This window comes from Hirundo rustica, chromosome 29 (assembly GCF_015227805.2).
Source record: "Hirundo rustica isolate bHirRus1 chromosome 29, bHirRus1.pri.v3, whole genome shotgun sequence".
In the NCBI taxonomy this organism is placed as follows: domain Eukaryota; kingdom Metazoa; phylum Chordata; class Aves; order Passeriformes; family Hirundinidae; genus Hirundo; species Hirundo rustica.
The window spans coordinates 1630761-1657475 of NC_053478.1; the positions used below are offsets into that span (position 1 = coordinate 1630761).

The following is a 26715-nucleotide window of genomic DNA, read 5'->3' on the forward strand; positions in this document are numbered from 1 at the left end:
TTTCCCCGAGCGTTGTGTCCCCTCTCGGGGGGCACCGCGACCCCTCCCCACGCTGGCGACCCCCAGGGATCCTTTTTTGGGGGGGCTCCGGGGGGGTCCCGGCCCTCAGTCGCTGTCGGAGCCCACGGCGGAGGATCCTTTCCTTTTCCTCTTGGCCGGTTTGGGTTTGGTGTCCTCTTCCTCCTGCGGGGACGGGGACGGGGGGGGTCACCCCGCGGTTTTGGGGGGGTGTTTTGGGGGGGTTTCGGGCTGGGGAGGGGTCTCTCACCGAGGCGCTGCTGGAGCCCGACTCCTCCTCGTTGTTCTGGGGCTGCGCCGCGCTCTTGCGGCTGCGGGGGCTGGACAGAGCCGTGGCTTTCCGGCGGCTCTTGGGCGGTTTGCTGGAGGAATCCTCGTATTCCTCGGCCAGGGAGAAGAGGTCGGAGAACCTGGAGGGGAGCGGAGCAGAGGGGGGGGTCAGAGGGGTTTGGGGGTGCCCAAAAAGGGGGGGAGGCCCTGGAGTTGGTGGGGGGTCTCACTTCATCTTGTGGGCTTCGTCGCAGCTGGCCTGGACGTGCTGCAGCGCCTGCAGGATCGGGGTCTGGCTGAAAACTGGGAGAGAGGAGGGAACGGGGTGGGAACGGGGTCAGGGGGAGCAGCCCCCATCCCAGACCCCAGCCCCCAGGGAGGGGAGGAACCCACAGTTCTGCTTGGTGTTGGTGAGGTTGAGCCGGAGGTTGTCCAGGTGCTCCAGGATCTGCTCCAGGGTCAGCTGGGCCAGTTTGCTGCTGGAGCTGCGCAGGCTGCGGGGAAAGAGCCCGAGAACGGGGATGAGAGCGTGAAAAACGGGGATTAGAGCACGAAAAACAGGGATGAGAGCACGAAAATGGGGATGAGAGCGTGAAAAACGGGGATGAGAGCATGAAAAACGGGGATGAGATCATGAAAAACAGGGATGAGACCCTGAAAATGGGGATGAGAGCATGAAAAATGGGGATGAGATCATGAAAAACAGGGATGAGACCCCGAAAACGGGGATGAGACCCTGAAAACGGGGATGAGATCATGAAAAATGGGGATGAGACCCCGAAAACAGGGATGAGAGCGTGAAAAACGGGGATGAGATAATGAAAAACGGGGATGAGAACCCGAGAACGGGGATGAGAGCATGAAAAATGGAGATGAGACCCCCAAAAATGGGGATGGGACCATGAAAAATTGGTATGAGACCTGAAAAACGGGGATGAGATCCCAAAAACGGGGATCAGACAATGAAAAATGGGGATGAGACCCCAAAAAATGGGGATGAGACCCCAAAAAATGGGGATGAGACTCCCCCCAAGGTGCAAGGGACAGGGAACCCCACCCTGGGGTGCTCCCGGCACCCACGGCCTGGAACGGGGGGATCGGGAATGGGGATCCAGCTCTGGGATCCCCTGGAAGGGTGGATCAGCCTCTGGAATTTATGGGATAAATCCTGCTTGGGATGCTGGAATTCCCAGACCTCTGGCATTTTCAGGACAGGTGAGAAAATAAAAAAACCCGACCCCTCAGGCTGGGAATTCCCAGGAAGCAAAGGACAGAATTCCCAGACCTCTGACACTTCTGGGAGAGGTGAGAAAACAAAAACCCCAACCCCTCAGGCTGGAAATTCCCAGGAAGCAAAGGACAGAATTCCCAGACCTCTGACACTTCTGGGACAGGTGAGGAAAGCCCTCCCCAGTTTCCCAGGCCGGGAGTTCCCGGGAAGCAGGGAGCATTCCCAGACCTGTGGCATTTCTGGGACAGGTGAGGAAAGCCCTCCCCAGTTTCCCAGGCCGGGAATTCCCGGGAAGCAGGGAGCATTCCCCGACCTCTGGCGCTTGCGGGGCAGGCTGTTGTTCTTGATCAGCAGCGCCTTGATGTGCTCGCCCAGGAGGTCGTCGTGGCGCAGCCCCCAGTGCCGCAGGATGCTGGTGGTGAACTGATCCTCGGGGTGGCACGGCCGGCTCAGCACCATCTTCACCATCTCCTCGCTGGGCCTGCGGGAAAAACGGGAATGGGGAACGGGGAGAGACCCCCAGGAACCCCCCAGGAACCCCCCGGGACCACCGGGGTCAGCCCCGGTCCCCAGGCGGGGGTCAGGCGCTGCCCGGCTCCTGTGGGGACGTGGGGACAGCTCCGGTGGCCTCAGGGATCATCCCAGAGCACCCCACAACGCTTCAGAGCCCCTAAATCGTCTCAGTGGCCCCCCAAAATCCACTCAACGTCCCTCAAAATCCTGTCAGTGTCCCTCAAAATCCCCCTCAAAATTCTCGCAGTGTCCCCAAATGCCCTCAGTGTCTCAGAATCGGTTCAGTGTCCCTCAAAATCCCCTCAGTGTCCCTCAGAATCCCTCTCAATGACCCCCAGATCCACTTAATGTCCCCAAAATCCCCCCAGATCCCCCTCAGTGTCCCCCAGAATCCCCCCAGATCCCCTTCAGTGTCCCTCCAAATCCCCTCAGTGTCCCCCTGACCCACTTAACGTCCCCAGAATCCCCCCCGCTCCCCCCGGTGTCCCCACCCAGGACCGGGGCGCTGTCCCCACGGGATGTCCCCAGGTCCCCGCACTCACTTCTCCCTGCGGAGCTGCAGCAGGAGGCAGGACAGCGCCTCGGGGTGCTCTGGAAGCGGGACGGAGAGGCTGGCACCAGGAGCGGCACCGGGAATGTCCCCCCCCCACAGGGAATGTCACCAGGATTGTCCCCAGGGAATGAATGTCCCCAGGATTGCCCCCAGGATTGTCCCCCCAGGGAATGAATGTTCCCAGGAATGCCCCCAGCCCGTCCCCAGGATGTCCCCAGGATTGTCCCCCAGGGAATGAATGTCCCCATACTGTGCCCAGGAATGTCCCCAGGGAATGAATGTCCCCATACTGTCCCCAGGAATGTCCCCCCCACAGGGATTATCCCCAGGATTGTCCCCAGATTGTCCCTAGGAATGTCCCCCCTACAAGGATTGTCCCTAGCACTGTCCCCAGGGAATGAATGACCCCAGGATTGTCCCCTGGACTGTCCCCAGCCCGTCCCCAGGATTGTCCCCAGGATTGTTCCCAGGGATGTCCCCAGCCCGTCCCCAGGGAATGAATGACCCCAGGATTGTCCCCAGCCCGTCCCCAGGATGTCCCCAGATTGTCCCCAGCCCGTCCCCAGGGAATGAATGACCCCAGCGCTGTCCCCAGCCCTGTCCCCAGCGCTGTCCCCAGCCCGTCCCCAGCCCTGTCCCCAGCGCTGTCCCCAGGATGTCCCCAGGATGTCCCCAGCCCGTCCCCAGCCTGTCCCCAGCCCTGTCCCCAGGATGTCCCCAGCCCTGTCCCCAGGGAATGAATGACCCCAGCCTGTCCCCAGCCCGTCCCCAGCCCGTCCCCAGCCCGTCCCCGCGCACCCTTGTACTTGAGGTGCTGCAGGATGGGGATGATGGTCTCCAGCGGGATGTTGTGCGCCAGGAAGAGCTGCCAGGTGCAGTACTGCTCAAAGGTCTCCCAGTCCAGGCTCTGAACTGGGATGGGGACGAGGGGACGGGGGGAAAACAGGGATAACGGGGAAAACGGGGATAACAGGGACAACGGGGTTAACAGGGATAACGGGGATAATGGGGATAATGGGGAAAACAGGGACAATGGGGATAACGGGGATAATGGGGAAAACGGGGATAATGGGGAAAACAGGGACAACGGGGTTAACAGGGATAACGGGGAAAATGGGGAAAACAGGGAAAACAGGGACAATGGGGATAATGGGGAAAACAGGGATAACGGGGAAAACAGGGATAACAGGGACAATGGGGATAATGGGGAAAACAGGGATAACAGGGAAAACGGGGATAATGGGGAAAACGGGGATAACAGGGACAATGGGGAAAACAGGGATAACGGGGACAATGGGGATAACAGGGACAATGGGGCAAACGGGGACAATGGGGATAATAGGGAAAACAGGGATTAGGGGGATAACAGGGATAATGGGGACATTGGGGATAACGGGGTAAGAAAGATAACAAGAGGAACAAGAAGGACAAGAGGGACAACAAGGATAACGGGAATAATGGGAACAAGGATTGGGGGACAGTGGGGAGCACAGGGATGGACAATGGGGACAACAGGGATAACGGGGACAAGGGAGAGAACAAGAGGGACAAGGACAACAGGATAACGGGAACAAGGAGGATAACGGGGTCAGGGGGGAGCAGAGGGATAACAAGGATGGATAATTGGGATAATTGGGATAATGGGGTAACAGGGATCTGTCTCAGCCCCTTCCCGAGGTCCGGGGACCCCCAAACCTGCCCGGGGCACTGGGAATGGGGACGGAGCCCTGTCCCGGGAAGGGGCTGCGGGGACAGAGCTAACGAGGCTCCCTAATTAACGAGCTTATCCCAAAGCTGGGTCAGGGAGAGCGGGATTTGCTCTGGGAACACCGAGGGAGCCCACGGAGAGCTGGGATTTGGGGAATTTTCCCTTCGCCCGCCTCATTCCCTGCCTGGCACCGCGGGAGCTCCCCGGGATCCCACGGGGGCTCAGAGATAAATCCCAAATCCCAAATCCCACAATCCGCCTTGGGGCAGTGATCCTTTAATGCCCACAGGAAATTCGGCCCTCTGGGCAGCTCCGGGGAATCTCCCTCTGGACACGGCTGGAAAGGGCCAGGCCTGGATTTGGGGCAGGGTTTGGGGGCTGCCCAGGAACTGCTCATTCCCATTCCCGTTCCCGTTCCCATTCCCACTCCCACTCACTGAGGATGTTCAGCACGGAATCCTTGCGGAACATGACGAGGTTTCCCATCATCACGTGGCACACGAGCTCCTGGAGCTGGGGGGGAACAGGGAATGGCTCAGGGGGGATCTTGAGGAGCTTTCCCGGGCGGGATCCAGCGGGAAAAGCGCCAGGAGCAGCCCTGGGGTGGGAGCTGGAGGAGCTGCCCACACACACGGAGCCCACTCTGCTCTCATCCTGCTTCTCCCTGCTCCTCTGGATCCTCTGGATCCCTGCTCCTCATCCTGTTTCCTCCCTGCTCCTCATCCTTTTGGATCCTCTGGATCCCAGCTCCTTGTTCCCTGGATCCTCTGGGTCTCTGCTCCTCATCCGATTTATTCCCTGCTCCTCATCCTTTTGGATCGTCTGGATCCCAGCTCCTTATCCCCTGGATCCTCTGGATCTCTGCTCCTCATTCCCTGGATCCCTGTTCCTCATCCTCCTTCCTCCCTGCCCCCTCGTCCTTTTGGATCCTCTGGATCTCTGCTCCTCATCCTTTTGGATCCTCCTTCCTCCCTCCTCCTCATCCCCTGGATCCTCTGGATCTCTGCTCCTCATCCTTTTGGATCCTCCTTCCTCCCTCCTCCTCATCCCCTGGATCCTCTGGATCCCTGCTCCTCATCCCCTGGACCCTCTGGATCCCAGCTCCTCATCCCCTGGACCCTCTGGATCCCAGCTCCTCATCCCCTGGACCCTCTGGATCCCAGCTCCTCATCCCCTGGACCCTCTGGATCCCAGCTCCTCATCCCCTGGACCCTCTGGATCCCAGCTCCTCCTCCTCATCCCCTGGACCCTCTGGATCCCATTCCACAGGAAGCACCCGGAGCGCCCCAGGGAAGGACGGGAGCAGCTCCAGCAGGGAGGGGAAGGAAACGCTCCGGGGGCCGCTCCAGGAGCCTCCGACCCTTCGGATCCCGGATGATCCCGGGGCAGCGGGGGTTTATCGGCACAACCCCGGGCATTCCAGAGCTGCCCACGGGGATTTCTGGATTCTCACGGCTGAGGGAAATTCCTGCCAGGAGCATCCAGGACCAGCGGGATCCCCCCTCCCCGGGCCAGGGGCTCATTAGGGGTAATTAGCGCTGATTGCCCAGGAAATGGAGATTCCTTGGATGCAGCAGCTTGGGATCAACACTTGGAGCTTTTGGGGATGATTCCAGTCGGGATTAGGGAAATGGAGCTGATGGAACTGAGCCAATTCCGGCTCGTTTTGGGGCTAAATCCCCCGGGAATTGGGAATTGGGAATCCTCCACACGTGGAAGGAGTCAAAGCTTGGGACCAACACTCGGAGACCCCCGGAGATTTCGGAGCTGATTCCGGCCAGGATTAGGCAAATGCAGCCGATGGAACCGAGCCAATTCCGGCTCGTTTTGGGATTAAATCCCCCGGGAATGGGGAACTGGGAATCCCCCGCACCTGGAAGGAGTCGATGACGGCCACGATCATGTTCAGCAGCTCCCCGCTGCGCAGGGTCTCGTCCGGAAACTGGGAACGCACAAAATCCCGGCAGGTTCAGGGCAGGACACCAGGGAGAGGATTCCCAAAAATCCCCCGACGGCGGGGGGCGGCCGTCAGCCGGCCCAGAGCCCCGGGAATTCCGTTTTCCCTCTGCTCCTGGCTCCGCTCCCTGCTCCAGGGCCGAGCTCGGCACGGAAATGCGGAATCAATCAGCGGGAGCCAAGGGCTGGGCAGCTCCGAGGGGAGTGCCAAATCCCGGGATTTGGGGTCACTGTGGGAACGGGAACGGCCTGACCCTGCCCTGGGACATCCCGGGATTTGGGGTCACTGTGGGAACGGGAACGGCCTGACCCTGCCCTGGGACATCCCGGGATTTGGGGTCAATGTGGGAACGGGAACAGCCTGACACCACCCTGGGATGGATCCTGGCATGGATCCTGGGATGGATCGGGGATTTGGGGTCACTGTGGGAATGGGAACAGCCTGACCCTGCCCTGGGACGGATCATGGGATGGATCCTGGGATGGATCCCGGTATCTGGGGTCACTGTAGGAACAGCCTGACACCACCCTGGGATGGATCCTGGGATCTGGGGTCACTGTGGGAACAGGAACAGCCTGACCCTGCCCTGGGATGGATCCTGGGATGGATCCTGGGATTTGGGGTCACTATAGGAACAGCCTGACCCTGTTCTGGGATGGATCCTGGGACACACCTGGGATGGGCTCAGGACACCGCAGCAATGGGAGCTGGGGCCCAGCTGGCACCCAGGGGACACCACCTGCGCACACCTGCGCACACCCGCTCACACCTGCTCACACCTGCACACCCCCGCTCACCCCCGCGCAGGTGAGGGCTCACCTCGCTGTAGATGGAGGGCGTGAGGAAGCAGAGCAGGCGCACGTCGTCCTCCTGGCACGCCTTCATGTCCATCATCAGGCAGGTGTGCAGCTCGCCCAGCTGCGTCGCCTGCGCGAACGACTCGTACAGCCCCATCCTGCCCAGCGCCGCCTTGCTGGGGACACAGCGCACCTGGCACCTGGCACCTGGCACACGGCACCTGGAGGGCGCCTGGAGCGCGCCTGGCACCTGGAGCGCACCTGGTGCACCGGGTGCACCTGGCACATGGCACCTGGAGCGCGCCTGGAGTGCGCCTGGAGCACACCTGGAGCACACCTGGCACCTGGAGCGCACCTGGTGCACCTGGCACACGGCACATGGAGCGCACCTGGAGCGCGCCTGGAGCACACCTGGCACAGCACACCAGGCGCCTGGAGCACCCGGTGCACAGCTGGCACCTGGCGCACACCTGGTGCACACCTGGTGCACACCTGGAGCACACCTGGCACAGCCAGCACCTGGCACCGGGCGCACACCTGGTGCACCTGGCACACACTTTGCACCGCGCACAGGGCACCTGGAGCACCTGGTGCACACCTGGCACTGCTGGGGACAGGGGCATGCACAGACAGGGGCGTGTCCCAGGTGTGGGGGGTGTGTCCCAGGTGTGAGGGGGCGTGTCCCCAGTGAGGGAGCATGTCCCAGGTGCAAGGGGGCATGTCCCAGGTGTGAGGGGGCGTGTCCCAGGTGTGAGGGGGTGTGTCCCCAGTGAGGGGGGTGTGTCCCAGGTGTGAGGGGGCGTGTCCCGGGGCTCACCTGGCCCTCAGGTAGTAGAGCAGGTGGTATCCGATCTTGGGCTGTTTCTGGTAGAGCTCCGAGAGCAGATCCAGCAGCAGCGAGAAGCCGCTGTTGTCCTCCTGCATCTGGCACAGGTTCCTTGGGAAGAGCGGGAATGCCACCGGGATAACGGGACGGGCTCCCAAAAGCCCCCAAAACCCCGGGTTTCCCACCAAAAATACAACAGAGGCAAGTGGGAGACTCCTGGGATTTTCGGGATAAGCGCCCGGGAGGGAGGAAGCCCGGAATTCCCGAGGATTTGGACAGGGACGTACCGGAATATCAGGTAAAGGGGCTTCCCCACGGACTCCTCCAGGGACCTGTGGGACAGACGGACACTCTGAGCCCCGGGAATGCCACGGGAACAGCCCTGGATATCCCAGGGGCTGTCCAGGGATTTGGGGCTTCCCAGGAATTACAGAACAGCCCTGAATCCCAACAGCTGTCCAGGGATTTGGGATTTCCCAGGAAGAGCCCTGGATATCCCAGGGGCTGTCCAGGGATTTGGGATTTCCCAGGAACAGCCCCGAATCCCCAATGGCTGTCCAGGGATTTGGGATTTCCCAGAAAGAGCCCTGGATATCCCAATGGCTGTCCAGGGATTTGGGATTTCCCAGGAACTCCAGAACAGCCCCGGATCCCGCTGGCTCCCGAGGAGGCTCCATCTCCCATCCCAGCTCCAAGAAAACCCCTGGAGAAGGAGCCGCTCCGGGTGAGCCGGCAGAGGAACCTCCCAGGGCAGCCCCTTCCAGAACCCGGGAATATTCCCCGGGAAAAGCCGCGATCCCGGGCTCTTACTCCTCGGTGATCTCCTCCGGAAGAACTTCCCCGCGGAAGTGAGCCTTGAAGAGCTCCTGCAGGCACGAGGCGAGCACCGAGAGCTGCTCCGAGTCGAAATCCTCCTGGGAAAGGCACCGGAAGGGCCGGGAGCGGCTCAGGGGAGGAGCGCCCGGCACCAGGGACCACGGAGCACTGCCAGGGATCCCAGAGAACTCCCAGGGATCCCAAATTGCTGCCAGGGATCCCAGAGAACTGCCAGGGATCCCAAAGAACTGCCACGGATCCCAAAGAACTGCCAGGGATCCCAAATTGCTGCCAGGGATCCCAAATCATTGCCAGGGAATCCCAAATTGCTGCCAGGGATCCCAAATCGCTGCCAGGGAATCCCAAAGAACTGCCAGGGAATCCCAGAGAACTGCCAGGGATCCCAAATTGCTGCCAGGGATCCCAAATCGCTGCCAGGGATCCCAAAGAACTGCCAGGGATCCCAAATTGCTGCCAGGGAATCCCAAATCGCTGCCAGGGAATCCCAAAGAACTGCCAGGGATCCCAGAATCTTGAAAACAATCCCAGATCTCTGGCAGTGATCCCAGATCATTCCCAGCAATCCCAGATCATTCTCAGATCTCTGCCAGTGATTCCAGCAGCAATCCCAAACCACTCCCAGCAATCCCGGATCTCTGCCACTGATCCCGGATCATTCCCAGCAATCCCAGATCTCTGCCAGCAGCTGTTGGGGACATTCAGGCACTGGGACACGGAGCAGGGGGTGGATCCATGGATGGAGCTCCCAGATCCCACCCAGGACGGATCCCAGCTCCCGGATCCCACCCAGGACGGATCCCAGCTCCCAGCTCCCACCCAGGACAGATCCCAGCTCCCGGATCTCCCCCCGGATGGATCCCTGCTCCCAGCTCCCACCCAGGACAGATCCCTGCTCCCAGATCTCACCCAGGACAGATCCCAGCTCCCACCCAGGATGGATCCCAGCTCCCACCCAGGACAGATCCCAGCTCCCACCCAGGATGGATCCCAGCTCCCACCCAGGACGGATCCCTGCTCCCGGATCCCACCCAGGACAGATCCCAGCTCCCGGATCCCGCCCCGGCTCCGTTACCTCCAAGACCTGATCCACGATCTCCTGCATGACCTCGCACTGCGCCTCGGTGTCGCTGCGGCACAACAGGGACGGGGATCCCGGTTACTGGGAGCACTGGGAGCACTGGGAGCACTGGGAGCGCGGGGACGGGGAACTGGGGCTGGCCCTGGGGGAGGATCCCTGTGCGTCCCGGGGATTCTCAGGGCACTCAAGGGCAGGAATTCCAGGGAATCGCTCGGCGACCCCAGGGCAGGAGCTCAGCCTCCCTCGGATGCCGGGAATGGAGGGTGGAGGGGAGAGCTCCTTCCCAAAGCCAGTTCCAGCAGGAATTCCCTCTCCACGGGGCTGCAGGAGCTCTGGAGATCCATGGGGATGGGGATGGCCCCACCTGCCCTTCTGCAGCTGCAGCACTTTGTCCTTCAGGGACTCATCCAGCTGCTCCAGGAACGGGGTGATGTCCACGGGCTCCTCCACGATGGATTCCTTGATGGGATGGAACCTGAACTCCCTCTTCTTCCCTGAAACAGGCGAGATCCGTCAGGGATTTTCCTCCTTCCCGGCAATCCTGGATCCTCCTCCCCTGGAGCCGTGCCCAGGGCTCCGGGATGAAGGTGGGAAGGGACCCAAACGTTGGGAATGTCCGGGATTGTGATCCCTGCTCAGCCCCGTTCCCAAACCTGACCCCCCAACATTCCCAGGGCGTCTCCCAAGGAGCCACAAAATTTGGGATCCTGGAGCTCCCAGGTGGCATCCTCTGCCCCATCCCGCTTCCCAGTGCTGGGAAAAGCCCCTGGCACAGCGGGAATCCCACAGGGATCCGAGCAGCGAGGCCAGGAGCGGCTCCAGAGGGGATCAGGGTGAGAGCAGTCGGGATCTGAGGCTGGAAAAGCGCTCTGAGCTCCTGGGAACGGCCGGGAAAGGGATCGGGCACAGATCCAGCACCGCTGGATTTGGGAATCGGCTCCTCCACTCCCTCCCTTTGCAGGAGGAAAACTTGGGATCTCCCCAGGGGATCAGCTCCCGGGCAAGGGGCTCCGAGGGGCCGGGAATTCTCCGTGGCGGCGGGAATTCCGCGTCCCTGGGGAATCCCGGGAGCTCCCTCACCTTTGCTGTTCAGCTCCTCCTCATCGTCGCTGAAGGCGGCCTCGGCGTTGTCGTAGCAACCGTCATCCTTCTCCAGGTGATTCTCCATCTCCATGGGAACCGGCTCCTCGATTTTCACTGCCAGCACACGGAGCCAGGTGAGGCCTCTCCCAAAAAAACCCCACCCACCAGCCCCGGGAAAGTGGAGCAGAGGGAACGCCGGAGCAACCACAACTCCCAAAAATCCCGACCCTCATCCAGCCACCGCTGCTGGTGGGATTCCATGGAAAACTCCCGGAGAGGATCTGCCCGGAGTTCCCTGTTCCCTACCTTCGATGGGGGGCGAGGGAGAGCTGCAGAATTCCGGGAATTTCTCCCTGAGCATGGCCCGGAGCTCCTTGTCCAGCTTGGGGTTGTCGAAGAGCGGGGCCAGGTGCCTGTGTGGGGTGGGATGGGATGGGACAGGGATCAGGAGGAGCTGGGATGGGGCCTCATCCCCGCGGGAATGCTGAGGGCTCTTCCCTGCGCCACCACGACACGGGAACGGGACAAAAGGGGCTGGGAATCCTGCGAGGGGACCCGGAGCATCCCGAGGAAATCCCGATCCCTTCGACCCCCGGAGCCGCCGAGATGCAACTCCCAAAATTTCATGGATAACACCACGGAGCCCCGGGAGAGAGAGCCGGGGGAGAAGAGAGGGCAGCTGCTTCCGCGCGTTGGGAATTGAGGAAAAATAAAACAAATCTGGGAAAACCCTGGGCTCTTACGCCAGGACTCGCTTCTCCACGATGTGGGTGAGGGAGTTGAACACTCCCTGCCGGACGTGGGCTTCCAGAGGCGGGTAGAAATTGGGAATGATCTGGAAGAGATCAGGGGTGGAGAGCAGGGTTAGGGGGGGGTCTGGAATTGGGGAGAAAATCCCTGCCAGGGGCAGGAAATTCCTGGCTCCAGGGCAATAGCCTGGATTCCTCTTTAATTAAAAACCCAGCTGAGGGAGAAGGGCCCCGGATGCTCGGATCTGTCCCAGGGCTGGGATTCCTCCCTGGAGCCCGGGAATTTTTCCCAGTTCCGCTGCCAGGAGCGGCCAGTTTGGACTGGGAGGGCTTTGGACACCAGGAAGACACAATTCCTGGAACCTGGCGCCGCTTCCCTGCCCTGGGATGAACCCCTGGATCATTCCCTGACACTGAACCCCCTCCCCGGGGACGGGGCTGGGTCAGGAATTCCACGAGGAACTCCCAGGGAACAATCCCAAATCCTTTTCCCTCCGCCGGGGTTGCTGCCTTCCCAGCAGCAACGGATGGTGACACACGGATCCAAAGCTCCAGGAACGCTCCGGATCCCTCCCACCGAGGGCTCGGGATAATTCGGCAGCAAAGGGGAAAAAATCCCTGCTGGCTTTGGGATAAGGGTGGGAGGTTGAGGCGACTCTGGAACCCAGGGGAGTGGGAATCCCAGGGAGGAGCAGCTTGGGCGGGGTTTGTGGAGGACAGCGGGTGCAATCCCAGCTTTCCGCTTCCCTGGGAATTCCCTGGAAGAGGAGAGGAGCTCACCCGGCACATGAAATCCAGCAGCGTGGCCGTGATGGCCGGGTGGGGCTTCATGGAGTGGTGCATGACCAGGATGGCGGGTTCTGGGGGAGGGACAGGGATGAGAGCCCAGACATCCCAAATCCTGCTCCTGGGACGGGCTGGATCCATGGGATCCACGGGAGCCGTGGGGGGGGATCCAGGGGCTGAGGGACGGCCAGGTCCGGTGCTGCCCGTGGGTCACAATGGATCCCCGGGGATCCCAGCCCAGGAACAGCCCAGGATCCCATCCCAGGAATAGCCCAGGATCCCTTCCCAGGGCAGATCCCATGGATCCCAGCCCAGGAACAGCCCAGGATCCCTTCCCAGGGCAGATCCCATGGATCCCAGCCCAGGAACAGCCCAGGATCCCTTCCCAGGGCAGATCCCATGGATCCCAGCCCAGGATCCCAGCCCAGGAACAGCCCAGGATCCCATCCCAGGGCCGATCCCACGGATCCCATCCCAGGATCCCATCCCAAGGCAGATCCCATCCCGGGATCCCAGCCCAGGGCCGGTCCCACACACCGATGTTCATGATGCTGTCCTTCTCGGGGTTGAAGAAGAGCCAGTCGTAGAACAGCGCCAGTTTGGCGTTGGAAGCAGCGACGTTGGACTGGAGGAGACAAAAAAATCGCCCAAATTATCCCAGGAAGACGATGCCCAGATCCCTCCAGATCCCTCCAGGACCCCTCTTTGCGTCCCTGTCGTGCTGCTCCTCCCACTGTGGGGAATCAGCTGCTCCCAGGCCACCCCGTGCCCTGGTTTTGGGATGTTCCCATTCCTGCTTTTGTGATGTTCCCATCCCCAGCCCCGTTTTGGGGTACCCTGAGCCCCCTTTTTGGGATACTCCCATCCCAATCCCTGTTTCCGTGACATTCCCATCCCAAATCCCCATTTCTGCGCCGTTCCTGCCCCATGCCCATTCCTGGGGTCACCCCCAGCCACGTTTTTAGGATATTCCCACCCCCAGCCCATTCCCAATCCCTGTTTCTGCACCGTTCCCACCCTGTATCCATTCCCAGGTTACCCCAATCCCTGTTTCTGTGCCATTCCCACCCCTAATCCCCGTTCCTGCACTGTTCCCACCCTGTTCCCCTCCCAGGATCCCCCAATCCCCGTTCCTGCACCCTTCCCACCCCGTGCCCCATTCCCAGCCTATTCCCACCCCCAATCCCCGTTTCTGTGCCGATCCCACCCCAGGATCCCCCAGTCCCTGTTCCCATTCCCATTCCCATTCCCCATCCCAGGATCCCCCAATCCCCGTTCCCATTCCCAATCCCCGTTCCCATTCCCCGTTCCCAATCCCCGTTCCCATTCCCGTTCCCAATCCCGTTCCCATTCCCATTCCCAATCCCCGTTCCCAATCCCCGTTCCCATTCCCATTCCCAATCCCCGTTCCCAATCCCCGTTCCCGTTCCCATTCCCATTCCCAATCCCCGTTCCCAATCCCCGTTCCCAATCCCCATTCCCAATCCCCGTTCCCAATCCCCGTTCCCGTTCCCAATCCCCGTTCCTGTTCCCATTCCCGTTCCCCATCCCCGGATCCCCCAATCCCCGTTCCCATTCCCAATCCCCGTTCCCGTTCCCGATCCCCGCTCCCGGCGCTCCCGGCGCTGACCGTGCAGGTGGTGAGCAGCCAGCCGATGATGGCCCAGCGCGGCAGGATGTCGGAGCTGAGCACCTCGTTGGACGGGTGCACCACGCCGCAGATGTAGCGGATCAGGTCGCAGCGCAGGCTCTGGCTGTCGGGCGTGGACAGGTACTGCCGCTGGAACCAGTCCTGGTAGCGCTTCTGCTGCCCGAAACGCACCTGGGGACACCCACAGCGCTGGGGACGGGCGGGAAACGGGGGGAAAACGGGGGGAAACGGGAGGGAATCCATGGGGGGATTTGTGTGAAACGCACCTGGGGACACCCACAGCGCTGGGAACGGGGGGAAACGGGGGGAAAATGGGGGGAAATGGGGGGGAATCCATGGGGGGATTTGTGTGAAATGCACCTAGGGACACCCACAGCGCTGGGGACGGGGACGGGATGGGGAAACGGGGGGAAATGGGGGGAAAATGGGGGGAAATGGGGGAAAACGGGGGGGAATCCATGGGGGATTTGTGTGAAACGCACCTGGGGACACCCACAGCGCTGGGAACGGGCGGGAAACGGGGGGAAAATGGGGAGAAATGGGGGAAAACGGGAGGGAATCCATGGGGGATTTGTGTGAAACGCACCTGGGGATACCCACAGCGCTGGGAATGGGGACGGGACGGGAAAATGGGGGGAAAACGGGGGGGAAACGGGGGGGAATCCATGGGGGGATTTGTGTGAAACGCACCTGGGGACACCCACAGTGCTGGGAATGGGCGGGAAACGGGGGGAAAACGGGGGGAAATGAGGGAAAACGGGGGGGAATCCATGGGGGAATTTGTGTGAAACGCACCTGGGGACACCCACAGCGTTGGGAACGGGGATGGGATGGGGAAATGGGGGGAAAATGGGGGGGAAACGGGGGGGAATCCATGGGGGAATTTGTGTGAAACGCACCTGGGGACACCCACAGCGCTGGGAACGGGGACGGGACGGGGACGGGAGGGAAAACGGGGGGAATCCATGGGGGCATTTTGTGGGGGGATTTTGTGGGGGGAATTTGGGAGGGAAATTCAGGGGGGGAATCTGGGGGGCAATTCAGGAGGGAATCTGGGGGGGAATTTGGGGGGGTGAATCCGGGGGGAAATTCAGGGAGGAAATCTGGGAGGGAAATCCGGGGGGAATTCAGGGTGGAATTTGTGAGAGAATTTGTGGGGGAATTCGTGGGAGAATTTGGGAGGGAAATCCGGGAGGGAAATCTGCAGGAAGGGTTGGTACAAGGCCCACACTGAACCCTAAGCCAGGGGAAATTTGTGAGGGAATTTGTGGGGGAATTCAGGAAGAAATTTGTGAGGGAATTTGTGAGGGAAATCTGCAGGAAGGGTTGGGTACAATCCCCACACAGAAGCCACAGGATCGGGTGAGCTGGAGAGATTTTGGGAGAGAATTCGGGATGAAATTTGTGAGGGAATTTGTGAGGGAATTCGTGAGGGAGATCTCCAGGAAGGGTTGGGTACAAGGCCCACACGGAACCCTGAGCCAGGGGAAATTTGTGAGGGAATTCAGGAAGAAATTTGTGAGGGAATTTGTGAGGGAATTCAGGAAGAAATTTGTGAGGGAATTTGTGAGGGAATTCAGGAAGAAATTTGTGAGGGAATTTGTGAGGGAATTCGGGCGGGAAATCTGCAGGAAGGGTTGGTACATGCCCCACAAAGAACCCATAGGATCCAGTGAGCTGGAGGGAATTTGTGAGGGAATTTGTGAGGGAATTTGTGAGGGAATTCAGGAAGAAATTTGTGAGGGAATTTGTGAGGGAATTTGTGAGGGAAATCTGCAGGAAGGGTTGGGTACAAGCACCACACAGAACCCATAGGATTCGGTGAGCTGGAGGGAATTTGTGAGGGAATTTGTGGGGGAATTTGTGAGGGAATTTGTGAGGGAATTGGGGAGAGAATTTGTGAGGGAATTCAGGAAGAAATTTGTGAGGGAATTTGTGAGGGAATTCATGAGGGAATTCAGGAAGAAATTTGTGAGGGAACTTGTGAGGGAATTTGTGAGGGAATTCAGGAAGAAATTTGTGAGGGAACTTGTGAGGGAATTTGTGAGGGAATTCAGGAAGAAATCTGTGAGGGAACTTGTGAGGGAATTTGTGAGGGAATTCAGGAAGAAATTTGTGAGGGAACTTGTGAGGGAATTTGTGAGGGAAATCTGCAGGAAGGGTTGGGTACAAGCCCCACACAGAACCCATAGGATTCGGTGAGCTGGAGGGAATTTGTGAGGGAATTCAGGAAGAAATCTGTGGGGGAATTTGTGAGGGAATTCAGCAGGAAGGGTTTCACACAAGCCACAGAGAGGACCCTGAGCCAGAGGAAATTTGGGAAGGAATTTGTGAGGGAATTTGTGGGGGAATTTGTGAGGGAATTGGGGAGAGAATTTGTGAGGGAATTGGGGAGAGAATTTGTGAGGGAATTTGTGAGGGAATTTGTGAGGGAATTTGTGAGGGAATTGGGGAGAGAATTTGTGAGGGAATTCAGCAGGAAGGGTTGGGCACAAGCCCCACACAGAACCCACAGGATCAGCTGAGCTGGAGGGAATTTGAGAGGGAATTTGGGATGGATCCCAGGGAGGGAATCCATCAGGAATTTGAGAGTGAATCCAGGGGAATTTGGGAGGGATCCCAGGGGGATTTTGGGAGCGAATCCAGGGGGAATTACCCTCGAGGTCATGAAGAGCAGCTTGGTCTCCATGTCGGGCGTGAGGCGGCACGCCAGGAACTTCCGTGAGGTCCTGGACTGCAGGAGCTGCAGGACACCTGGGCAGGGACAGGGAAAACGGGATTGGGGCTGGAAAAGGAGGAAAACGCCTCCCCAGGAAGTTTTTAGGGATCACCAACGAGGATTCTCCCTGAGCAGCATCCAAGTTGTTTGAGGAGGATTCTTCCCGCTGGGCTCCAAAGGGGTGGGAACGCTTCCCAGCCCCTTTTCCCTGGAATTGCTGCACCCAGAAGGAGAAGGGAACGATTTATGGGAATGTTATTAATGTGAATAAAACCGGTGACTCCCTCACTCTCCCCACGGAACGGGAGGAATTAAATGCTGCAGCTCCTGGAATTCCTGCTTTTCATGGAGCTTCTCCAGCCTCTGCTCAGCCACCGCAGAGTCTGGGCTCGCCTTCCAAACCACTTAATTCAGGGAAGTGACTCTGATTTATCCCGGAATTCCCGACTGGTTTGGGTTGGAATCACCCGAGGAGCGCCCAGCCCACGGACAGCGACAATTCCCACGGGATCAGCTTGTTCCAGCCAGGCTTGGAACAATCCCAGGGAGGAGAAACCACGGGAGCGCCGAGCCCAGAACAAGCGGCACCGTTTAAGGATCCCACGAGGTTTCCCGGCACGGGATGAGCCTGGGAGCCTCTGGAAAACTGGGGAAAAAATCCCTGGGAAACGGCGCAGGGCCGGTACCTGTGAACTGGGAGCTGAGCACCTGCGGGTTGTGCAGGATGTCCTTCCAGAGCTGCTCGAACTCCGGGATCCGAGCCACGTTCTGCAGCAGCCGCACCAGGTCCCGGCCGATCATGAAGCAATCCATGAACTGGGGAAAAGAATTGAGGGAGAATTGAAGGGAAATGGAGGGGAAATGGAGGGAAAATTGAAGGGAAATTGAGGGAAAATCGAGGGGAAATTGAGTGAAAATTGAGGGGAAATCGAGGAAAAATCGAGGAAAAATTGAGGAAAAAATCGAGGGAAAAATCGAGGGGAAATTGAGGAAAAATTGAGGGAAAATTTGAGGAGAAATTGAGTGAAAATTGAGTGAAAATTGAGAGAAAATTGAGGGAAAATCGAGGGAAAATTGAGTGAAAATTGAGTGAAAATTGAGGGGAAATCGAGGAAAAAATCGAGGAAAAATTGAGGGAAAATCGAGGGAAAATCAAGGGAAAATCGAGGGAAAAATCGAGGGAAAATCGAGGGGAAATTGAGGAAAAATTGAGGGAAAATTTGAGGAGAAATTGAGTGAAAATTGAGGGAAAATCGAGGGAAAATCGAGGAGAAATTGAGTGAAAATTGAGGGAAAATCGAGGGGAAATTGAGGGGAAATCAAGGGAAAACTGAGGGGAAATGGAGGGAAAACCCCGGTCAGCAGCCGGGGCAGGGGGATGGGAGCAGGGAAGGGAGGAATTCTCGCTCCCGCTCCGCTCCCGGGCTGGAAGGAGCAGGTTGGGGTCGGGCTGACAGGCAGGGAAGGTCGGGAGCTATTCTGGAATGTTCTCCCCTCCCAAAGCAAACAATCAGCCCATAAATCTGCCGCTTTCTGCCCAGGATTGCGGCCAGGCAATGGAGGGGGGAAGGGAGCCGGGGGAGGATGGGAATGGCAGGATTCGGGAGGATTCGGGAGGGATTCGGGAGGGATGGCAGCTCCGGGGGTTCTCCCGCTCCATCCAGAGCCAGACGAGGGCCTGGAGCTGCTGCTGTGCCCCCACCCCAAACTGCCCTTCCCAGGGGGGATCAGCGGGGAACAGGATCCCAACCCCAGGCACTCACCCGCTCTGGGAGCAGGGAGATGCACAACTCCATCCCAATCTCATTCCCATTCCCAATCCCATTCCCATTCCCACTCCTCACCCGCTCCCGGAGCAGGGAGACTCAGAACTCTGTTCCATTCGCATTCCCAATCCCATTCCCATTCCCAATCCCATTCCCATTCCCAGGCACTCACCCGCTCCGGGAGCAGGGAGATGCAGAACTCCATCCCAATCCCATTCCCATTCCCAATCCCATTCCCATTCCCAATCCCGTTCCTCACCTGCTCCCGGAGCAGGGACACGCAGAACTCCAGTCCCGTCCCAATCCCAAACCCATTCCCATTCCCAATCCCATCCCATTCCCATTCCCATTCCCATTCCCAATTCCATCCCCATTCCCATTCCCAATCCCTTTCCCACTCACCCGCTCCCGGAGCACGGAGATGCAGAACTCCATTCCCAATCCCATTCCCAATCCCGTTCCTCACCCGCTCCCGGAGCAGGGACACGCAGAACTCCATTCCCATTCCCATTCCCATTCCCATTCCCAATCCCATTCCCATTCCCATTCCCGTTCCTCACCCGCTCCCGGAGCAGCGACACGCAGAACTCCAATCCCATTCCCATTCCCAATCCCAATCCCATTCCCGTTCCCGTTCCTCACCCGCTCCCGGAGCAGCGACACGCAGAACTCCATTCCCTTTCCCTTTCCCATTCCCAATCCCAATCCCGTTCCCGTTCCTCACCCGCTCCCGGAGCAGCGACACGCAGAACTCCATTCCCATTCCCATTCCCAATCCCAATCCCGTTCCCGTTCCTCACCCGCTCCCGGAGCAGCGACACGCAGAACTCCATTCCCATTCCCATTCCCAATCCCATTCCCGTTCCCGTTCCTCACCCACTCCCGGAGCAGCGACACGCAGAACTCCATTCCCATTCCCGTTCCCATTCCCATTCCCGTTCCCGTTCCCGTTCCTCACCCGCTCCCGGAGCAGCGACACGCAGAACTCCATTCCCATTCCCATTCCCAATCCCATTCCCATTCCCGTTCCTCACCCCCTCCCGGAGCAGGGACACGCAGAACTCCAATCCCTTTCCCTTTCCCATTCCCATTCCCATTCCCGTTCCCAATCCCGTTCCCGTTCCCGTTCCTCACCCGCTCCCGGAGCAGGGACACGCAGAACTCCACCTCCTTCTGGCGCAGCGCCTGCAGCGCGGCCGAGCCGTGGTGATCCACGATCAGGCGCAGGTACGTGTACACGGCCATGGCCACCAGCAGGCTGCTCTTGAGCACCCACTCCCTGCAGAGCACACACGGCCCCTGAAAACACAAACCTGACCAAAAACCACCAAATCTGACCGGAAAAACCCCAAACCTGACCAAAAAAACCCCAAATCTGACCAAAAAACCTCAAACCTGCCCCTGAAAACTGAAATCTGCCCCCTGAAAAACTCCAAACCTGACCAAAATCACCCCAAATCTGACCAAAAAACCCCCAAATCTGCCCCTGAAAACTGAAATCTGCCCCCTGAAAAACTCCAAACCTGACCAAAACCACCCCAAATCTGACAAAAAAACCCCCAAATCTGCCCCTGAAAACTGAAATCTGCCCCCTGAAAAACCCCAAATCTGCCCCTGAAAAACCTGAATCTGCCTCTGAAAACCCCAAACCTGCCCTGAAAGCGGAAATCTGCCATGGAAAACTCAAACCTGCCATGGAAAACTGAAATCTGCCATGGAAAACTGAAATCTGCCGTGGAAAACTGAAATCTGTCGTGGAAAACTCAAACCTGACATGGAAAACTGAAATCTGCCGTGGAAAACTCAAATCTGCCAAGGAAAACTGAAATCTGCCCCCTGAAAAACCCCAAACTTGCCCTGAAAAATCCCAAACCTGACATGGAAAACTGAAATCTGCCGTGGAAAACGGAAATCTGCCACGAAAAACCAAAACTCGCCCTGAAAAACCCAAAATTTGACCACTGAAAAACCCGAATCTGCCCCAAATCGGCCGCAGCCCCACACGGGACAGAGCCTGGGACGGGGGAACTGAGGCACCAGGAGTTTGTGGGATGGAAAGGGAACGCCAAAATCCACCTGGGATCAGCGCCCAGAGCACCGAAAAAGGCGTTAATTAATCAATCTATTAATTGGGAAATGCCTCGATTAATAGAGACGGCAAATAATAACGATATTAAATGATACAGATGTTAATTTATAAATATGTTGGTACTGAGGGATTGATGGAATCCATAAGGATCGAAAAAATCATCCCTCGGTGATTATATTAATCATGAATATACAATTAATAAATATTGAAAAATCCCGGGAATTACAATCCCAAGCGCATCAGCTGGAGCTGGGATCAAGGCTGGGACTGCTTTAAGGACACGGGAAAAGAAGAGATTTTTAGGGAATTTGCTGTTCCAGCTTGGAGAGAAGCTGTTCCCGAGCCTGCCCTGGGAATGCCGCAGCCGGGAATTCTGCGGATCCTCTCCGGCCGGCTCGGGACAACGCCGAGCTCGGGATGAGCTTCCCAGATGGGCCGGACAGGAAACGTTTTGGGATATCGACTCCAGGCCGCTGCTCCCAAAGGAAAACCTCCCCCACGGCTCGGGAAGCTCGGGAAGGAAATATTCCCGGGATGTCGGAGCGCTGCTCAGCCCCGCAGGGGGATTTTTTGGGATCTGGGAATGTTCGACCTCACAGGAGCTGTGCAGCAAGAGCTGGGAATTCCCGCTTTGGGAATGCGGGAAGGGCAGGGGATGCCAGCCCACAGTACCTCTGCTCCGTCAGGATTTCCAGAACGTTCTCTGCCAGCCAGATGTTCTTGGCGGTCACGTCCCCACCTGGAAAAGCCACGGGGAAAAGCGGCTGGATGGGGAGGAGGGATTCTGGAATCTGCTCCCTGCACTCCTGAGCCCCCAGTCCTGCCCAGGGACGGAGCATTCCCAGGGAATGTGAGGGATTGGGGATTCCCAGGGATAAATGTGAGGGATCGAGGATTCCCAGGAATAAATGTGAGGGACTGAGGGCTCAGCCCTGGGATGGGAATCAGCAGCTGGAATGGGAAATATGGACAGCTCCAGAGGGGAAACAACGCTGGGAATGTCCAAACTCGGGAATGAGGGGCAGGGTCCCCTCGGAGCAGGGCCAGAGCCTCTGTGGGAGCGGGGCTGGAGCATGGAGACCGTGGAAAACCATGGAAAACCACGGAAAACCACAGAATGCCACAGAAAGCCATGGAAAACCATGGAAAACCATGGAAAACTGGTGGGTCCAAACAACGGGATCACAAGGAAGGGCACAGAGTGTGAGGGAGAGGGGCCCAGGGGACACGGGACACGTTTTCCAGGGATTCCTTTTCCAGGGGTGCCTTTTCCAGGGGTGCCTTTTCCAACCGCTCCATGCTCCCTCCCTCCCTGCCGGCATTCCCCAGCCCGTGTCCCAGCAGGAACACGACTCCGGGGCTGCCGGGGACAGAATTCCTGCCCCGCGGAACACGGAAGAGGCGCCGTTCCTGCGGCTCCGGAAAAGGCGTGAGCAGGGCTGGCTCCCGGAGCCTTCCCCAGGGATGAGCGGATTCCCGCCTGTGCCGGGCACTGCCAGCCCGGCCCCGCCATCCCCGGTGATCCCGGTGATCCCGGGAAAAGAGCCGGGAGCGACAGGAACTGTGGCGCTTCCTGCCTGCTCCAGCCTCGGCCAGGAGAGGGGAAAAGTGGGAGGAGCATCCCAGAGAGATTCCCTGCAGGATCCAGGCGAGGGATAGAGCCTGGGATCGGCTCCGGGGGTTCCCAAACGGGGACAGAGCCTGGCGGGCTCAGGCTGGGATCTGGTCACGCTCAGAGCCGAAGGATTCCCGGCTTGGATCTGGAGAATTCCCGGCTCAGATCCCAAGGATTCCTGGCTCAGAGCCAGATGATTCCTGGCTTGGATCCTGAGGACTCCCAGCTCAGATCCTGAGGATTCCCGGCTCAGATCCCAAGGATTCCTGGCTCAGAGCCAGACGATTCCCGGCTCAGATCCCGAGGATTCCTGGCTCAGATCCCGAGGATTCCTGGCTCAGAGCCAGATGATTCCCAGCTCAGATCCTGAGGATTCCCAGCTCAGATCCCAAGGATTCCTGGCTTAGAGCCAGATGATTCCCAGCTCGGATCCTGAGGATTCCCAGCTCAGATCCCGAGGATTCCTGGCTTAGAGCCAGATGATTCCCAGCTCAGATCCTGAGTATTCCCGGATCAGATCCTGAGGATTCCCGGCTCGGATCCCGAGGATTCCCGGCTCGGATCCCGAGGATTCCCAGCTCGGATCCCGAGGATTCCCGGCTCACCCGCGATCTGCTTCATGAAGGTCATGCAGACTCCGTCAGCTCCCAGCACTCCGCTCTTCACCAGCTCCCGGAGCAGCCACACCAGCTGGACACGGAGATTTCGGGATCAGACCCCTCCCATTCCCATTCCCATTCCCATTTCCATTCCCCCCTCAGATTCCAGGTGGGACAGGAGATCCCGGGAGATCCCCACCTGGGTCCTGCAGGTGTCCTGCAGCTTCAGGTACTTCTCCATGAGGATGTGGTTGATCTTGTTGAGGACGATGTTCATCCCGTCCCGGCTCACCAGCGCCAGGTCCCGGTAGCACTGGGAAAAAACGGGAAAACCGGCATGGAAAACATCCCTGGGCTCGTCAAACCTGAGCAGGGGATGGCAAAACCCATGGATCTCGGGGGGAAAAAAGCACCCCAGGAGTGGGGTGAGGATCCTCGGGAGAAGGGCTGGATCGAGGACGCTCCGTGGGATTTACCCCGGCTGAGCACTGAAATCCAGCTGGAAGGAGTCCAGAATCCCATTCCCTGGGAAAACCTGGCAGCTCTTCCCCTGGCACATCCTCAAATCCACAGGGAAACACTGGAAAAACTGGGAATGAACCCCCCCCCACACACAGGGCCCTTAGCATGAAAACTGGGACGTCACCAGCACCCAGGGACAGGGAAAATTCCCTGGGGGAGAACCTGAATTCCTGAATTTCTGCCAGGCAGACACAATCCAGCGGCTCCTCCCGGCTGTTTAATTAACGCTGAGGTGATTAATGAGAACTGAGAGGCCAGGGAGAGCAAACAGCCCCGGGAAGGGGGCGGGATGGACAGGGCAGGGAAACCTGGGATCATCCCAGGGCTCCATCCCGAGAAACTGCAGCTGGAGGAGGAGGAGGAGGAGCTGGGGGCAGCTGGAGCCGGCTGTGCCCGGCTGGGGACACCGAGGGGGGGCCTGAGCAGCTTCTTGGGGTCCCCGGACCAAGTTTTGGGATCCCTGGGGCAGATTTTGGGATCTCCGGGTCAAGTTTTGGGAATTTTTTGTTTGTCTTTTGTTTTTTGTTTTTTTTTCCCGGCCCAGCAGATCCCAGGAATCCGGCGATTCCTGCGGGGAGGTGTGCGAGCTCCCCAGCCAGGAAGGGGTTAACGCTGGCCGCAGCTCATCCCAAATCCAGGCAGGAATCTCCTGCCCGGCTCCCCGGCTCCAGCAGATCCAATTATCCCGATTAATTATCCCAATTATCCCCTTGGAAAAAGCGCCGGGTTCCGGGGGAGCAGCCACAGCAGAACTCTTCCCTTCCCTTCCCTTCTCCAGAGGAAAATTCCAGAGGAATCCACGGAAAGGAAAGCGCTGGGCAAGGTCCCCCAGAGGGGTGGGATCCTCCCAAACTTTGCTTCCAGGAAACCCTGGGATCCTCCTGGAAATTCCCAGAGGGATGAGGAGGGGTCATTCCATGGGGAGAATGGAGTCACCCTTTGGAAAAGCAGGAAGAGCCTCGGGAACAAGGGTGGGAAGGGATCCTGGTGGGATTCAGCCTCTCCAGGGCTTTGTGGGAAGGGTTGTTTGGGAAATACTCAGGCCAAGCGAGCAAAGCCCTTGATCCAAGGGAAAAATTGGGATTCCCAGCAGGAGCGTGGAAGATTTCCCAGGAAAAGCGAGCTTTGATTCCCTGAGGTGATTCCTGATTCTGCTCCCAAATCCAGGATTCTGATCCCAGAGCTGATCCGGGAGTCGGAATTAACGGGAATCGATCTTCCCCTGGGAACTGAGCGCGTTCCTTTCCCTGCCTGGAATTCCAGGAGCATCCAGGAGGAAAATCCCACTCCAGCTCTTCCCAAGGCAACGGAGAAAGAACTGGGAAAAACCCTGACAGATCCTTGAAAAACCAGGATCTGCCTCCCACTGCCAAATCCAAGGAATTCCTGGGACAGGAGGGAGCCTGAGCTCCTCAACTTCCCTGCACCCCAGGGAATTCCAGCCAGGAAAATTCCTTAATTCCCTCCCTTTTCCAGGATTTTCCTCACCTTCTGCGCCTGGGCCGGATCCGTCAGGACGAGGGTGAAGAGCCCCAGGCAGATTTCCTCGTGCTGGGGGGTCCCTTTGCAGATCTGGGAGGGAAATTCCAGGTGAATTCCAGGTGGGATCCGAGGGGAGGGAAGGGAAAAGCCCGCCCCGATTCCCTGGATCCTCCGGGAATCTGAGACTGATCCAGGATTCCCCTGAATCCGGGGGTTCCTGGGGTTTGTTTGGGGTGGAAAATCGCTCCCAGGAGCCACCCGGGGATTTTGCTGGCCCTGGACTCCCACGGGATTCTCTCACTTGGGAATAAACTCCCCAGGGCTCGTTCCCCTTCCAGCTGGGAATAACTGGGAAGGGATAAACCGGGATTCTGTGCACAACAACGGACGGGAATTCGGCTCTGCCAGCCCTCGGGATGAGGGCGAGAGCTCCAGCTCCACTCCCAGTTCCCGGTTCCCAATTCCCAGTTCCAAAGTACCAATTCAATTCCCAATGCCCCAGAGCCCCACCAGAACCCACATCCCAGGACTCCCACCACTCCAGGATGGAATTCCCACCATTCCAGGCCCCCAATCCCGGGATTCCAGGGCTCCAGGATGGAATTCCCACCATTCCAGAACCCAAATCCCAGAATTCCCGGGCTTCAGGATGGAATTCCCACCATTCCAGAACCCAAATCCCAGAATTCCCGGGCTTCAGGATGGAATTCCCACCATTCCAGAACCCAAATCCCAGAATTCCCGGGCTCCAGGATGGAATTCCCACCATTCCAGGATGCAAATCCCAGGATTCCCGGGCTCCAGGATGGAATTCCCACCATTCCAGGATGCAAATCCCAGAATTCCCGGGCTCCAGGATGGAATTCCCACCACTCCAGGCCCCCAGTCCCGGGATTCCCGGGCCCCAGGAGGGAATTCCCGGCACTCACGTGGGCGTTGAGGGCATCGTTGGCCTCGCGCTCCGAGAGCCCGTTGGTCAGCGAGGTCACGATCCCGACACAGCGCTCCAGCCTCTGGAAAAAAAGTGGAAAAATGGGGAAAAAACTGGGAAAAACTGGGGAAAAAACTGGGAAAAAAAACTGCATCCCCCTGGCAAGGCAGGGGCTGCTCCGACCCGGCCTGACCCCAGATCCCGGGAATGCTGCTCCACACCTGGAACACATCCCAGATGTGCAGGGAGGATCCCAAACCCTCGGAGGCGGAAAAGCCCCACGGGAATTCGGGGGAAAAATTCGGGGGAAGTTTGGGGGAAATTCAGGAAAAAAAAATCGGGAAAAAATGGGGAAAAAAATCAGGGGAAATTTGGGAAAAATTCGGGGAAATTCAAGGAAATGCGGGAAAAAATCGGGGAAATTCGGGGGAAATTCGGAAAAATTCAGGAAAAATTCAGGGAAATTCAGGAAAAATTCGGAAAAATTCGGGAAAATTTCGGGGAAATTCAGACAACTCGGGGATCAGGCGCTCTCCCGGCCCCGCTGTCCCGGGGATCCCCCGGTGCCTCTCACCTCCTCCAGCTCATCCTTGGAGTCCAGCAGCGAGGACAGCAGCAGCTTCCCGGCCGCTCCCGCTTTTCCCTTGGGGGGCTCCATGGCCCGGGAGGGGGGGGCTCCACCCCGGGGGCTCTGGCCGGAGACCCCCCCCTTGTGGGGGCCCGGGCGCCCCCTCCCAGCCCGGCCCGGGGGGATCGGGGGCGATTTCTCGCTAATCCCGACCCTTCGTGGGGCTCGGCAACGCGGGCACCCCCCGGCACAGCTCCGGGGGTCGCAGCGGGGGGGGGATCGGGGACGGAGCGCCCGGTGAAGGGGAACGGCGGCGAAGCGGCGCCGGTGGCACGGCGCGGTTCCGCTGCGGGGAGGAGGGCTCGCT

General features: G+C 58.9%; 1 protein-coding gene across 1 annotated transcript; it reads right to left on the reverse strand.

Moving 5' to 3' along the window:
• INTS3 (integrator complex subunit 3) lies at nt 1-26672 on the reverse strand. The gene is made up of 30 exons (XM_040088142.2): nt 26355-26672; nt 25779-25862; nt 24856-24939; nt 23045-23158; nt 22852-22936; nt 21304-21370; nt 19677-19821; nt 17463-17592; nt 16714-16811; nt 14037-14228; nt 12944-13031; nt 12401-12480; nt 11615-11706; nt 11178-11284; nt 10869-10985; nt 10153-10282; nt 9783-9837; nt 8684-8787; nt 8161-8205; nt 7865-7984; nt 7070-7223; nt 6167-6235; nt 4731-4806; nt 3384-3497; nt 2575-2623; nt 1833-2000; nt 682-782; nt 519-591; nt 269-428; nt 1-183 (listed from the first exon to the last, which is right to left on the reverse strand). Exons 1-30 carry the CDS (start codon nt 26436-26438, stop codon nt 106-108), a joined length of 3063 nt encoding a protein of 1020 aa, XP_039944076.1. The 5' UTR covers nt 26439-26672; the 3' UTR covers nt 1-105.
• Between the last annotated feature and the right edge of the window lie 43 nt (nt 26673-26715).

Bases quoted from the DNA above. Each gene is read 5' to 3' on its own strand.
- INTS3 (XM_040088142.2), bottom strand. From the start codon at position 26,438: ATGGAGCCCCCCAAGGGAAAAGCGGGAGCGGCCGGGAAGCTGCTGCTG. The intron at 9,838-10,152 runs GTGGGGCCATCC...GTTGTGCCGCAG, and splicing joins CTGCAGCTGCAGAAGGGCAG to CGACACCGAGGCGCAGTGCG. The intron at 7,224-7,864 runs GTGAGCCCCGGG...CTGTGTCCCCAG, and splicing joins CTCTACTACCTGAGGGCCAG to CAAGGCGGCGCTGGGCAGGA.